Source organism: Dromaius novaehollandiae, chromosome 8 (assembly GCF_036370855.1).
Source record: "Dromaius novaehollandiae isolate bDroNov1 chromosome 8, bDroNov1.hap1, whole genome shotgun sequence".
Taxonomy (NCBI): domain Eukaryota; kingdom Metazoa; phylum Chordata; class Aves; order Casuariiformes; family Dromaiidae; genus Dromaius; species Dromaius novaehollandiae.
In genome coordinates, this window is record NC_088105.1 from 22957846 (window position 1) to 22971817 (window position 13972).

The 13972-nt window shown below is 37.1% G+C and overlaps 1 protein-coding gene across 10 annotated transcripts in view; it reads left to right on the forward strand.

Moving 5' to 3' along the window:
- EVI5 (ecotropic viral integration site 5) overlaps window positions 1-13972 on the forward strand; it is an 88397-nt gene that overhangs the window by 28754 nt on the left and 45671 nt on the right. For 9 of the 10 annotated variants that reach the window (XR_010390198.1, XR_010390199.1, XM_026116441.2 and 6 more), the window contains 6 exons: window positions 214-274; window positions 2406-2459; window positions 4847-4879; window positions 5440-5586; window positions 11450-11584; window positions 13735-13875. Coding sequence is in view for 8 of the 10 variants with exons in the window: in XM_026116441.2 (XP_025972226.1) it covers window positions 214-274; window positions 2406-2459; window positions 4847-4879; window positions 5440-5586; window positions 11450-11584; window positions 13735-13875 (571 nt within the window). In the remaining 2 variants the exon portion in view is untranslated. The remainder of the gene's footprint in view (window positions 1-213; window positions 275-2405; window positions 2460-4846; window positions 4880-5439; window positions 5587-11449; window positions 11585-13734; window positions 13876-13972) is intronic. The other variant, XM_026116443.2, reaches the window with a different exon arrangement.

Below are 13972 nucleotides of genomic sequence, written 5' to 3' on the forward strand. Positions count from 1 at the left end.
GAGGTCTTTCTTCTGGTGTTTAAATTAGCTTTAATGTCCAGTCAAAATATTTTCAGGATGAGTACACTGGCAACTCTCAAGTGCTTGACTAAACAGAGGAAGTATCACTAATTTGTATCTGTTAGTTTTTTCTGATGTTGTATGTTAGGCATTACACCAACAAGTAAATTGTCTGAATTTTTCTAATCATCACTTACCCTTTCTAATTTTTAGGTTAGAAAAGGAATACACTACAATAAAAACAAAAGAAATGGAAGAACAAGTTGAAATTAAAGTAAGGCTTAGACTCGACATATTTATTTCTAGAGCAATTTAATTCCTTGCTGTGGGTTACTTGTTAGATCTATGTCTGCTGTGGGATGTGTTGTAATTGAGGTCCCAAAATCTCCTTTCAACATTTGTATTTGGACTGACTGTTCATAAAGGACACTTGTAGTGGAATCCTTGAGGATTCTGGTGGGCACAACTAATGAAAGATCACGGGTAGAGACCTGCTGAGCTTATAAAATGTGTGTTCTTTTCTGCTGACTAAACCTTGATTACGGACAGCCTCTTTCAGAGGTTCCCAATATGCTGTTTCAGGTGTAGGCATCCCGTACGGGAGGCTTTGGAAAGCATGTTGAAGGAGAGCTTCAAGCATTCCTGTGACTTCATTGTATTATCATTGATTTTTGAGATCTTGTGTTTGTTTTTGTTTTTGGTTTTTGTTTTTTTCCCATGCATTGGACCAAGGTTAAGTGTCTTCTGTTAGCAGTTGTTTTTCTTTTGGAGCTTCTGCAACTGATACATAATGTGATAGACCTCTGACTCTGTTTTGAAAAGTTTTTATTTCCCTTTTACTAACTGACCTACTTCCTATCTCTACTAATCACTGCATCTTTTTGCTTTCATGACACAAATAGGCTTTTGCCCATCCTCTTTTTTTTTTTTTTTTTTTTTTTAAATATGGTGTTTGAGCTGGATTTTGCTTCCTTCTTGTATTGTTTTTTAGTCAGTTCCATGAGCGAAGGCAGGGGGAGAAGTGAGACAGCAGTATGCTGTGCAAAGCTTCGTAGAGGGAGGTCTGAGTTGCACCCTTCCTTCTTCCTTTCCCCCGCTTGTCATTTTGCCTTCCAATATCATGTTTTAAGGCATCGATTCTTCAGAAAAATTCAGAGATGTGCATCTAGGAGCACAAAGGTGTTCCAAGCCTTTTCTAGCAGTTTTTGTTATCCCTGTGGCAGCAAGGCAGTCAGTGGCAGTATCTAACCTCCATCAGGGACTGCTGTGATGGCTTTTCAGATTAGATTTGCAGGTCTTAAAGGCCAGCTCTATGCAAAATAGGAGGGAATAATACCCTTAAGACGACTGTAACTTTCAATCTGAGGAATTTAACTGATGGTTGAAATTCTTCCCTGCTTCTCAACCACCTCTTCCCTACCCTGCCTTCTTGAAAAAAGACAAGAGCAAACAAACAAAAATCCCCAAACCTCAGCAACCCAAAGCAGAATACTTACTGTCTGTTTCTAGGCCCTCTTTTGGGAAAGGGAGTCCTGAGGGTCCAAACTTAGGTGTATAAGATTCAGCTAGCTGTTATGATTTAAAATATTTATATATATTTATATATATTTATATATATTTATATATATTTATATATATTTATATATATTTATATATATTTATATATATTTATATATATTTATATATATATTCAGACTGACTCTGTAGGTGCTAAAAGCTCTTGAATTTTATGGAGATGAAAAATGAGCACGTCAAGTCTGCCTCTTACCCTGGCAGAATAAAGCATTGCTGAACTAATGTGTCTATTCTTATGGATACAGATCTTCTCTACTAGAATAGTGACTGCTAAAATTTATAGAAAATGCATTAATAAAATATGCTTTTTGGTTCAATTTTTTCATGTTTGGGACAGGTGAAATAAATAATTCTCAGTATAACTTCTTGCAGATGAAATAAATATGATCATGTAATTTAACATAACAAAGTATTGGGAGGAAAAGGAAGGAAACTTTGTAGCTCTCTTCCCCCCCACTGTACCAGGAGGTGCTAATGGGAGGAAGTGCACTTCCATGTTCCTTCACCGTGAGGACTGTCTCTGGTCCTGCTTAAGAAGAGGAGGCTGTCAAACCTAATGGTGTTACATGTTAAACTCTGGTTCCCCTGTGCACCTACTGCTTTCATCTAACACATAGACTTAATGTCTTGTCTTTGCTATACCAAGCTGTTTAAAACTCCTTTTTTGAGTTAGTATGTCAGAAAGGGAGTTAAAAAGATTGTTGCAACTTATGAAAAATCAGTATAAACAGAAAATAAGTAGGATAATGATCTTAAAGATTGTTAACTTGGCTTTTATCAGACTTTAAATTCATAACTTTGAAAACAATTCTGAATTGTTTCCCTTGCAGAGGTTACGAACTGAAAATAGGCTCTTGAAACAGCGCATCGAAACATTAGAAAAAGTAAGTATGTTGGTGACTAGGCTTAATTTATACTACTTTATTATAAAATTGCTATCAATTTAAGTATATGAAACGGGAATCTCGTAACTATAGCTCATTATTTTTTTCTGCTAATCTGCAGTATTTACTAACAGTGCTTTGCCAAATAGCATGACAATAACAGCATAGCAATGAAGGTCACTGCTTATAAATGTTTAAATCTGTTATGCGTGGGTCTTACTGAATTTATGAAGCTGAACATTTTGACGTATGCCCACTGCTATACTGCTTTTCTTGTTTTGTTTTTTTCCTTAAGAATTAGAAGGGCCTCTTCAAAATACAAAGGACTACATGGAAGAGTGGGGTTCTTGGGTGGAAAAAGGTTATTGTGAGAGGATCCTTGCTTCTGGAAAGCTGAAGTTAGTTTTATGTAAGAGCAAACTGAAGGACCTACCAGAGAAGCAGAGATGAAGGCAGGTTATTTCATTGCTAACTAATACAGTAGTAGAGGGCTGTTGCAACATTCACAGTCAGTATAGGAAGCCCGCTGCCTTTACTTCGTCTTGCAGTTTTGTGTTTTCCTAGAGATTGTGGTATGAGGGAGGGAAGGGAAAACTAAGTTATATTTTTCAAAGTTTAGTATGGCATAAAGTTTTGTTAGGCTTCCTTGTAACTAGATACCATTTTCAAAGTATGCATCTAACTGTTGTTACGTTGCCAACATGCTGGCATTGCTCTTGGGCCCCTGCTCCTGTATTCGGATCCCATACTTCTGTGGCAGGCTGCATCGGAGTGAGTCTGGTCTAGACTGAAAACATGCTTACCTGTCCTATCTGGCCACGTTAACTGCCTTTCTCCAAATGAAATTAAACACTTGTGAGTTGCAAACAGTTGTTCATGCCTCATGGGGAGGGAAAGGCAGATTCAATCTCCAGTGACATAACTGAAAGGTGTCACATTTCAGATGATAAATCCATTACAGTTTCTTGGAGAAACTGTCAAACTATGTCATATTCTAATTGATTGCAGTTTGAGTGTCAGTTTGGAAGAAAGCACATGATGAGGGCACCTGGAGAAACAAAGTTGTGAACAAATATGGTTTTATAAACATCCTCATGTTTCAAATATTGAAGTGTTAGTAAAATCAATTGTAAAGAACGGGCTGTTTTTAAGAAGTTTGAGGCTGTTTGTAGAGAATCATTTCAGTAATTTTGTGTATGTAGTAGATAGCCATGTCTGATAATTAACTTGCAGAGAAGTGTGGGGGTTTTTTTTGTTTGTTTGAGTGGTTTGTTTTTTTAAATCTGGATGTCTATGATGAACTGCCAGATGCTACAAATTCTATACTTAAATTTCAGAAAGTGCTTTCAGAGTATCCCAGTGTGACTGGTTGGAATTAGAACACTTCAAAATCAGATAAATAATATCTATTAATGAGAATTTCTGGATATCATTATTGCAGCATCTGAAGAACAGATCATAAAGTGTGAAGAAAAGCATTCAGTTCTCCTATTACAAATTTGTATTTTTCTTTCTGAATAACTCCTGGTCCTAACATGATTTAGTTGTGATTTCCTTAGTGTGCCTTGATGAACTCTTTACCTTAGCTTCTCCCTCTAACAGTTCCTATCAACCAGTTTGAACTTTAATTTTTAATAGCAATTCTAAGGACAAAGATGGCTTAACTGTCTGCAGAGAGATGTTTTCTCTGTTAGAGTCTGCAGAAATCTGTTGCTTCTAAGGGTGATAGGATGGAAATGAGACTTTCTGCACAGGACATTTAATGAACTTCAAGGAAACTGCAAGGAAAGAGAATATATAAACTGTTGATTGAGTTACTGCTAGAACTTAGTAAAGCAAAATATTAACCCTCATAATTGGAATTTTCTACTTTTCATGGCTGTCAGTTTGCACCATCTAACTTTCTTGCTTTATCTCTTTCAAAGCTTTAGTCCTGCATGAATGCCTCTGCGCTTAGTGGAGTTTCTAATGTGCTCAAATTATGCCTTCCTTTCATGTTGTGGATGGACCACAGATCACCTCTTGCATCCAACTACTAGATCATATCAGATAATGTGTTACTAACTTCTGCTATTAAGGGAAGAAGGATGTTCAGATAAAAATATCCCATCTTCTGTAGGTTAATGTTAATGTTGTAAAGTCCAGCTTTGAGACCTTCTTGTATCGATTGTTAAAATGTGTTAAACAATTTAAAAAAGCCCTGCTTCCTAGGACTTTCAGGAAGAGTTGCCTTAATTTATATGAATAGTTATTAATTTAAAAAGAGGTTGTACAGAAAGTGGGTAGAATTTGGGCATTTCTTTTCTTACTCTTGTTTTTTTGTTGCTTTTATCACTCCTTTGTTTTTGTTTTTCTTCCTTATTCCTATCTGAATTTTTCCTTTGTAGGAAAGTGCTTCCTTGGCAGATAGATTGATACAGGTATAGTCCTTTAGTGTTTTACCATATGACTCTGTTCCTACTCTAAAAAAGAAAATTCTGCTTTAATGCATGCATATTTGCATGTGTTTAAGAAATGTATCCCTACCTTGTTGATTTGGAAATAAATGCGTAGCTAATTTCTTACTGCAGTTTGTTTAATTTTATATACTAAAAACATATAAACCCAATACCTGCACGATATAATATTTTTCTAACCTGATGTAAACTTTTAGTACAAACTTCTGTTACAAATGTGTTCCACAGCTTTGTATTAACAGTGAAATTAAATATTGCAAACTTAAATCTGTGCATGTACAAATGAGTAATATTGCATGAATTGAATCTTATTGAATGCAGGTACACAACTGAGCTTGCTAAAAGGATGCCAAACTTTAATAAAATACTACAGCAGCTATTTAGTACTGCATTGTCCTGAAATTTTTAGTTGTACTCTATGCTGTTTGCAAAACCAATCTGATAAAATAAGTAGCTAAACATCACAAAGGCAGTCTTTCTTGGATCTGTCCTCAATTGCTTTAAAAAGAAAATTATGTCCTAAGGGACAAGTGACAAGGGCCCAGGAGGCTGAGGAAAACTACCTCATAAAACGGGAGCTGGCCACCATCAAACAGCAGAGTGATGAGGCCATTACTAAGCTGGAGCAAGCTGAGAATACCATCAGGGAGCTCCAGCAGCAGCAGCAATGGGTAAGGAGCCTGGCAGCACCTCATCTCATGGTTTTCAATTGCTTGTGTTTATTTTTCCTCCTCATGACACAGTTCCTATGCTGTCCTTGTAAATGCTTGTTTATTGTGATTTGCATTATTAAAATTACATAAATTGGACTAAATGCTATTTTTGTCAGTTTTTACTGATAAAGGATTAGATTCATAATCTTGGATAAAGTTATTTAAAAATGAAAAAATAAAGAACACCTTTCAGTAGCTCTTACTAAAAATCTAGCCATTGCTAATTGTGTCACTTCACTCAATTTGAGAATTGGTTCATAGTACCTTTAGCTAGTATCTCATGTAATTTCCTTCTGTGTTAACTTTTTCTGCATACCTACTTTTTTCTAGTGTGCTTAAATTTGGTTCTTGCAAAACAAGTGGAAGGGGATTGATCCTTGGTTTAGAGTTAGACTTTAATAAAAGGTGTGGGTTTTTGATTTTGTTTTGTTTCAGATATGGCTGCTAAAAGACAGTTATTTTTCTGCCCTACACAATGTGCTTTTATTTAATGTGTTTTAACTTGTGTAATGTGCAAGACTTCAGAGGATTATTGTGAGACTGAAATTGTTTCCTCTAAGCTGCTTGCGAAGTCCTTGATATCTTTGCCAGAGAGAGAGAGAGAGAGATGCAATTTATGCAGTCTTCATATGTTGAATAAACCATGTGCTAGTAGTGCTGATGTGCACATGCTCATATTGCTTTAAACAAGTGGTATCCAGGTGGTACTTTGAAACTCTGGGCACTTCTAGTTTGTGATTAAAAACACAACTTTTAGAACTCCAGCTTACTGCAGCTGCTTACTAAAGACACTATAAGTTTGGTTCACGCTTTCTCCACCAAAGCTCTGGCAATACTTGCATATCTTCCTGGAAGATGGAGAACAGATTTTCTGTTAGACGGAAAAAAATCACTTAACTGAAATTCAGCATTACAGAAATAGTGCATTAGGTTTAATGCATTTCAGCATGCAAATGATGCATATTCTAGAATAGTCACAAGGACCTTTATCATAATTAAGTGATCTGTGGCTCTATAACATCTAATGTTGCTTTTTATTTTTTTTTATTTGAAGAAATTGTTTGAGAAAGTTGGGAATGTTCTAACGATGCTTTCCAAATTTTTTGATATGTTGTAATCTTTCAAGTGAAATAAAATTAGAAATGTTTGTAGACTGGGTAGCCATTTGTTTTACTGTCTGATTGCCATAGTATACCTATTTTTGGACTGTTTTTTGGAGACATGCTGGTGATGCCATGTTGCTTACGTGTATTCAATTACAAGCCACAAAACAGGACTAAAATTTGATGCTAAAAACTTAGCTTGTGAATTCATGCTCAAATTTAAACTTGCTGAACTTTGTTTTCCTCTTAATTGATGGGCAATAAGACTTTGAAAGCTAGTGCTTTGAGCTGCGCAGCTTGGCTAGGCATGGGAACTGGTCCTGAGCAAACCTGTGGATAACAACGCTGTCCGGATAGGAGCTGTGAGGACAGGAGCTGGGACAGATACTGCAGGAGTGGAGAGAAGGCAAAATGCAAGAACAGGCAATGAAAAGCCACGCTTCCTGAAGTGCGTGCTTGCAGCCTTGTTTTCCTGCACATACATGTGAATATGGCTATAGGAGATAGTCTGCCTTGGAGCTAAGACTGTAAACCCATACAGTTATAGAGAGATTCGGGTTCATAGTTCCCTAGCTGCTTCTGCATTAGTAAGACTTGTATTTGAACAGGTTTTTAAGCTGTTGCCAAGCATGGGACTAGAAGCACCAAACGTGAACACGTGCACGCATTCAGGGCTCCACCTAGGGGAAACCTTAGAGTTGCTTTTGAATTTTGGAATTTTACTTTGCGTAGAATACAGTAGTAAATCTTTTTGCTGTTTTCTAATGGCAGTTGCTTTGCTCTTGGTAATACTTGTCTTCAGTGTTGTCTTACAAATGCTTCCTTTGCTGCTGCTTCTCCAGTGATTTCAGCTTATTGTGATTATTACAAATGCTTGCACAGTGGATTTATACCAACACATGGTTGTATGGTTTACCTGTGCTTATTTAAAGGTACAGTCTATCATGTTTCATAGTCTAAATCTATTCCAATCTTGAGTCCTCTGTTTCAGCATGATATCAACTGTAAAGTTTGGGTATGAATTGGAATTTCTGACTTTTTTTTTTTTTTTTTAATCAAAGAATACTTGCAGCTGCCTCTCAGTTCTTTTCAACAACACCATGATTTTTAGGAAGGAAAAAAAATCTCCTCCTAATCTTAATTCATCAGGCAAGAGAAACAAGAGTTGACTTAATATTTTTGCTACCAAAAAGACCTCTATCATGTTTCAGAGAAAGCCAGCTTGTATCCTTTGGGGAAAAGAAGAGAGAGAAAAAATGTTTTGCTCCTTATTTAAAGGAAGGGAAGGTCTGCTGTATTTTTCTCCTAGATGACCTGAAAATAGCGCTAATGCACATATGAAAATTTTATTAAATCAAGTGTGTTCTACATATTTCTAAATACACTTAAGATTATGTGGGAATGGGGGGAGAGAAGTTAAAAATAGTAAGGTTTGAGACTGAAACTTCATGTTTAATTTTACCTCGGGTACGAACTTCTACATCCTAGTAGAGAATAACTAGGTCAGTGCAAGCTTTCTTTAGAAACAACATAACCTGTGAAGTTCTATTATGTTGCAAAGCAGGAAAAGAAAAATAATTGTGAAGCTAACAGCACTCTGAAGTGCTCCCGGAGCTCACGGGTAGCAGCTGTGCCAGCTGAAGGGCTGCTTTAGCTACCCAAGCGTTTGTCTGAAAGAGAATGGTAATGATTTTGTTTTACCTGGTGTGTCAAATTTTTAAATATAGAAAATTGCTGAAGGCTTCTGGATGTGGCTGGTAACCAACAGACTAAGGGGAAGGTGGTTTCTTCCCCAAAGCGCTGGTGAACTAAGAACTGCGTGGAGGAAGCTGTGCCCGACTGCAGCGGGGCCCGGCCGATTCTGTTCCAAAGCCTGCGGAGGGGGACGGTGTCGGAGGCCAGGGTCGTCGGCCTGTTCCGACGTACCCCGGTAGTTATACTCTCAGGGGGCTTCTCTTCTGCTGTGTTTTTTTGTTTTGGTTTGACTTTTTTTTTTTTTTTTTTTTTTAACAAAAAAAGTAGTTTCTATTGGATACATAAAAGTGAAAACTCTGGGATTTGTGCCAGTTAAATACAGCGCTAGAGGACAAGTCTCAGTCTTTCTCAGTGATACAGTGATATCTTGGTTTCTAGTGATGAGCCAGTTCTTCAGTCTGAATGCTTGAGAATCAAATCTGATATAAGCAAATTCACGCAGCAAAAATTGCTTTACACCTAACTTTTAAGAAAGCTCTCCAAAGTGTGTTATGCGAAGACAAAACTGAACTGACTAAACATCCAGATAGGCAGCATATGTATGTTGCGAGGTAACTTGTGGCTGTGTATTTGGTTATTTTCACGGCAACTCTGTAGTGTGCAGTTTCTTTTCGGGAATGGATTCCAGAATGTCTGATAGGAAGGAGCATAAAAACTAATCTAGGAAGCAGGGGCTTGTCATGGAGTGTTGCAGCCTTGTGGAAGGCTTCACTTAAAGTAGTACACTGTGAAATGAAGTTCTAATTTTCTACCAAGAAGCAGAAAATATAAGTACAGTATTTAGCAAAGTACTACAGCTAGTGCTTAAATGCATAAATAAAGTTAGCTGGGCAGCTGCTGAATGGTCCAGTAGTTGCCCTTCAGTGTAGAGCACTAGAATGACCCTTTGTACATAATTACATGTAGTAATCTGGAGTTAGCCAGAGTAATATCAGGAGTGGTCAAGTCTCAGTCTCTCTGAGACTTTAACATCTAAGAGGTATTGGAAAAATAAAACATGCAGTTATGTGAAGCCGAGCAGGGGTTTGTTTCTTTCAGAAGCGAATGGCTGTAGAGCCATGTTTTTAGTACTGTATAATGCAGAGGCATCTGTTCAACACACGCCAAAGCATAGCGGTACTTCTGTGGTTAAAACATTTAGCTGGTAATTGGAAATCTGGATTCACATTGCTACTTATTAATTTATTTTGCCACAAATCCTAGGGCTTGGGGCAAATATATAAAACCAAAGGTTTTTATTAAATATGTCAGTCCAAAAAGGGTTTTTTGAACTTTTTGACTATAAATTTATTAATTTTAGTTATTTCATATAACATAAGAACCATCCTTGACCTGTTAAGGTATTTTTTAAAGAGACGACAATCCTAACTTTGAACTTCTGCAAGTTTGCTTTTAAAGTTTGTTTTGATCTTAGCTGTACTTTTTTTTGCCGGTCTATCAAGACTGATTTTTAAGTTTGTTTGTGATATTAGGGGTATTCCTTAGGCAGGTTAAATTTAATGACAATTAAAAGTTGCATAACTTGTGCCTGTAGCTGACTGACTTACTTTCTTACCCTCCCAAATACTCGTCGTTTGACAAACACCAGTTAAGTTTTTGTAGTCCCAAAATGGCTATAGTACACTTACATATTGCTGTAAAATTAGGATATATTTAAGTAATTCTTCAGGTTGCAGTTTCTTCTCAATTTCCTAGAAAGTACAGGAGGACTTCTTACCTGAGGAAAGCACACTGCGTGTGTTCTTGTTTCATACCCTATCTGAAGCAGAATCCGGAACAAGACAGTGAGAGTCCATCGGACTTGCTGTGCGCATCATTGATAAACTCGTATAAACAGCCAGGGAAGATGGAGAGCGTTTGCCCGTTCCCTGCCGCTGCATGTTGTTTCATGTGCTGGTTACACTCCCGTATCATGTGAAGCAGTTGTACAAGTGCATCAGCCTAGTCTGCCCTTCTCTCTCTGTTCAGATCAGGGCTGCCTCTGCCCCTTGCTGAGGCAAAGTCATTATGTGATTTGAAAAGAATAGAAGCAAGATAGTCTGGTGTAAGGGAAAGTTAAGTATGACCATCAGTGAATGATATTATGATCATCTTTGTATGTTAACAGCGTTCCCTGTGTGTTCAGATATGGAGTTAAGTAGGATAGGCATTTAATTTTTTTAAAATGGATAGTCTCAGTGAAACTAAAGACTTTTTGCATAACCTATATTTGCCTTTTAATGCTTCATTTATATCCCCTCCCTTACAGCTCCCTGTAGAAACTATATCCTGTGTATTTAAAGAAATATAATTAAAAAAGTAATAGTAAACTTCAGCTGAGTTAACATGCTGAAATTGTATTGTGCTTTAAGTCATGAAGAAAGGTGTAATTGGCATATAAAAGTGTTCAAAAAAAAAAAGATTGTGTAGTTACCTCTTGTATATATTTTTGTCCTATTTGTCTTCAGTTTGTGCATTAAAGGTCAGGGAAGAAGGGGGAAAACCAGAGTGACAGTACATCAGAGTATGTGGGACTTACGTTAAATCCAAGATTATGGAATGTTTATGCTGAATCAAAGTTTAACTGTGATTAGGATCAAGGGAGATACTTGCATTATCCCTGCAAATAGTCTTTCCCAAACCTCTCTGTTTCTGCATATCGCAGAACAACTACAGATCCTTTAAAAACTCCTCAGTCTATAAAAATGAGGAAAAGTGAGGTATTCCTCATCACAAATAGCAGGGGTCTCAGTTTGGTCCTACACATTTGGCATTTATGCATTAGGATTTTGTTAGGATTCCTGTTTTTAGCAGTCTGGATGGGCATGGTAGTAGACCTGTGTAAGGTAAGCTCTTCTGTTGATCTTAAGCTAGTAATCCTAATCTTAAGCATTTGAGTTTAATTTTTGCTCCAAATCTGGCACATAAACCCCCTTTCAAATCATCTGTGCGTCATACTAAATACACTTCTGCAAACTTTGTAGCATAAATGCAGTTCACGATACAGTGAAGACTTTGTGCTACAGCTGGAAAAAGAGTTGGTCCAAGCCAGGCTGAGTGAAGCTGAGTCCCACTGTGCCCTGAAGGAGATGCAAGATAAAGTTCTAGAGATGAAAAAGGTAAATGAAACCCAGAATCCTCTGTGTAAGGTAGCACTGGAGATGGAACTCAGGTCCTTGTAATTCTCTGCATAACTCTGCTCCAGAATCTTCTGTCGTGTTTTCATAATTGCAAGATGCTTTGCAAACCTGAAACTAATACAGCAAAACCAAATGATGTTTGCCCTGGGAGAGGTCTGTGAAGAATGGGTCACTTGTCTCCTGTTTCTAAAGCCCACTGCAGTGGAAAACTTGGATTTTGGTGAAGTCTTCACAGTAAATATCAATTTGTTTCAACATTGTATCTTTCAACAATGGCAATAGACTTCGGGTGGGAATTGAGGTGGTGTGAAATGGACACCTTGGGAGAGGAAACACTTCAGCATTCCCATTCCCATGTCTTGTGGTTCCGAGTCTCTCCCAATTCTCTACATCACAGGCAGGGAAAAAATACCTCAACTGTTCGGTATCAAAATCTCTAACTTGAGTGCCAGCCAAAGCCACATCTCAAAGCTGTACTCAAACCAGCTGCCAAGCACTTACCTGCCTTTGAAGAAAAACTTGACTGTAAAATAAAATAGAAAAATACTAAATGACCTAACCCAAGGTGTATTCTTCCAATCATATTATATTGGCTTGGGAAATTGCTTCCTCATGCAGACTTTAAAGAGCTACATACACTCAAGAACTGACCAGAACTTATTGGTTAATTAAAAGAAGTTAAAATCTTGACTCCAGTGAGTTAATCAAATTATCTGAGAGGCTTGATGGGAGTCTAACAGGCGATAGGGTGGTAGCTCTCCCTGTACTGAACATTAGTAAGAATTCAGCATCTAAAATGTTACTCAAAATTCAATGAGATAATGCTTTTTTAATTTAACCTTCTTTAATGTGAAGGTAACATATACTGAAAATACAAAGAATATGGGGGCGGGGGGGACTTTTAATGTAATGGGCAAACTTAGTATTCAGTCAATTGTAACTGAATCCAGGCACATGGGAAATGACTGAAGTAAGCCCCAACTCCTGTAAATACAGCTCTTTGCTATTATACTGCTGTGCTGTGTAACCTGAGGAAACTTTGCTTGATAACCCAAGACTTGCATCAATGTGCTGACGCTGATGTAAAAATACAGGAACGCGCCCTGTCACGTCTTACTCTTGTCAAAACTTACAGGTCGTAACTGGAAGCATTTCAGAGATGCTAATAAATGGTCGTCTCTAGTTCTCATAAGGCTAATCATGTACTTCATTATCTGCTTTCAAAAAAAAATCTGGCTACTGTCACAATATCATATATCCCCCAAATATTTGATAATTACTACTGAAAAATACACTAAAGTGATGAAGCACAGTTCAACTTTGAGTATTTGACCGTTTAAACAATTCATAGAGCTCAGTGTAGGGAAATTGTAGTTTAGGTAGGCTATATGTCCTTTTTCTCCCGCACTGTTTCTTTCCCACACTCTCATTATGCTTCCATCATTATTTTACTTTCTCCAGGTCACTCCTGCTGTAACATGTTTCCTGCTTTCCTACTTTCTGTTTAGCTTTTTCTGGTCTTGTTACTTTTTTCATGTGTTTTTGTATACATCCATGCAGTTTCATCCATAGGGCCTTCTCTTGGCTGGCTGTTATTACAAATCTCAATGGATGCTTCCTTTTTTTGACGTATCTTTCTGCCATTGTAAAGGCAGATGACCTGCTTTCCAAAACCTAAATTTCCATTTATTCTTTTTTTGTTAAGTCTAAATAACAGTTGTAACTGTAAGAGTGTAAGTCAATTCCTTTTTTGCTTTACTTTTATTAACTACTCCAAAGTCTTTCAGGTTTCTTTTCCTAATTTTGATGACATGATACCAAAACCGTATAAATGATGCAGTTCTACAGACTAGCTTTGCTAGGGTTACTATCAAGGGAAATCTGGAAGTCAGAATATCTACTCTTGGGATTTTTTTGTTTTATTTTTGTAGTTGACAATTGAAAGATACTTATCCACACTTATTCTGTCCGAGAACTTACATTTTTGAGGAATTTGGTTTTAAAGGGTTATGTCACTAAGATATTCTAGTTAGTAATAAGAGTTATCATTCCAGGTATATGTTTTTGAAGCAGGTCTCGCCAAACAGTTTTACTCAAATACATGTTTAAGAGGATCTTACCTATTGCAGAGGAACAGCTCTCTACCTGATGAAGAAAATGTTGCTAGACTACAAGAAGAACTGATTGCAGTAAAATTAAGAGAAGCAGAGGCTCTGATGGGTCTCAAAGAACTACGGCAGCAAGTCAAAGATTTGGAGGAGCACTGGCAGGTACGGGTAATAATCTTTTTTTTTTTTTTTTTTTTTTTTTTTTTTTTTTTTTTCCTCTCTTCTTCAATGCACAATGATATGAAATTTTAAGATGTAG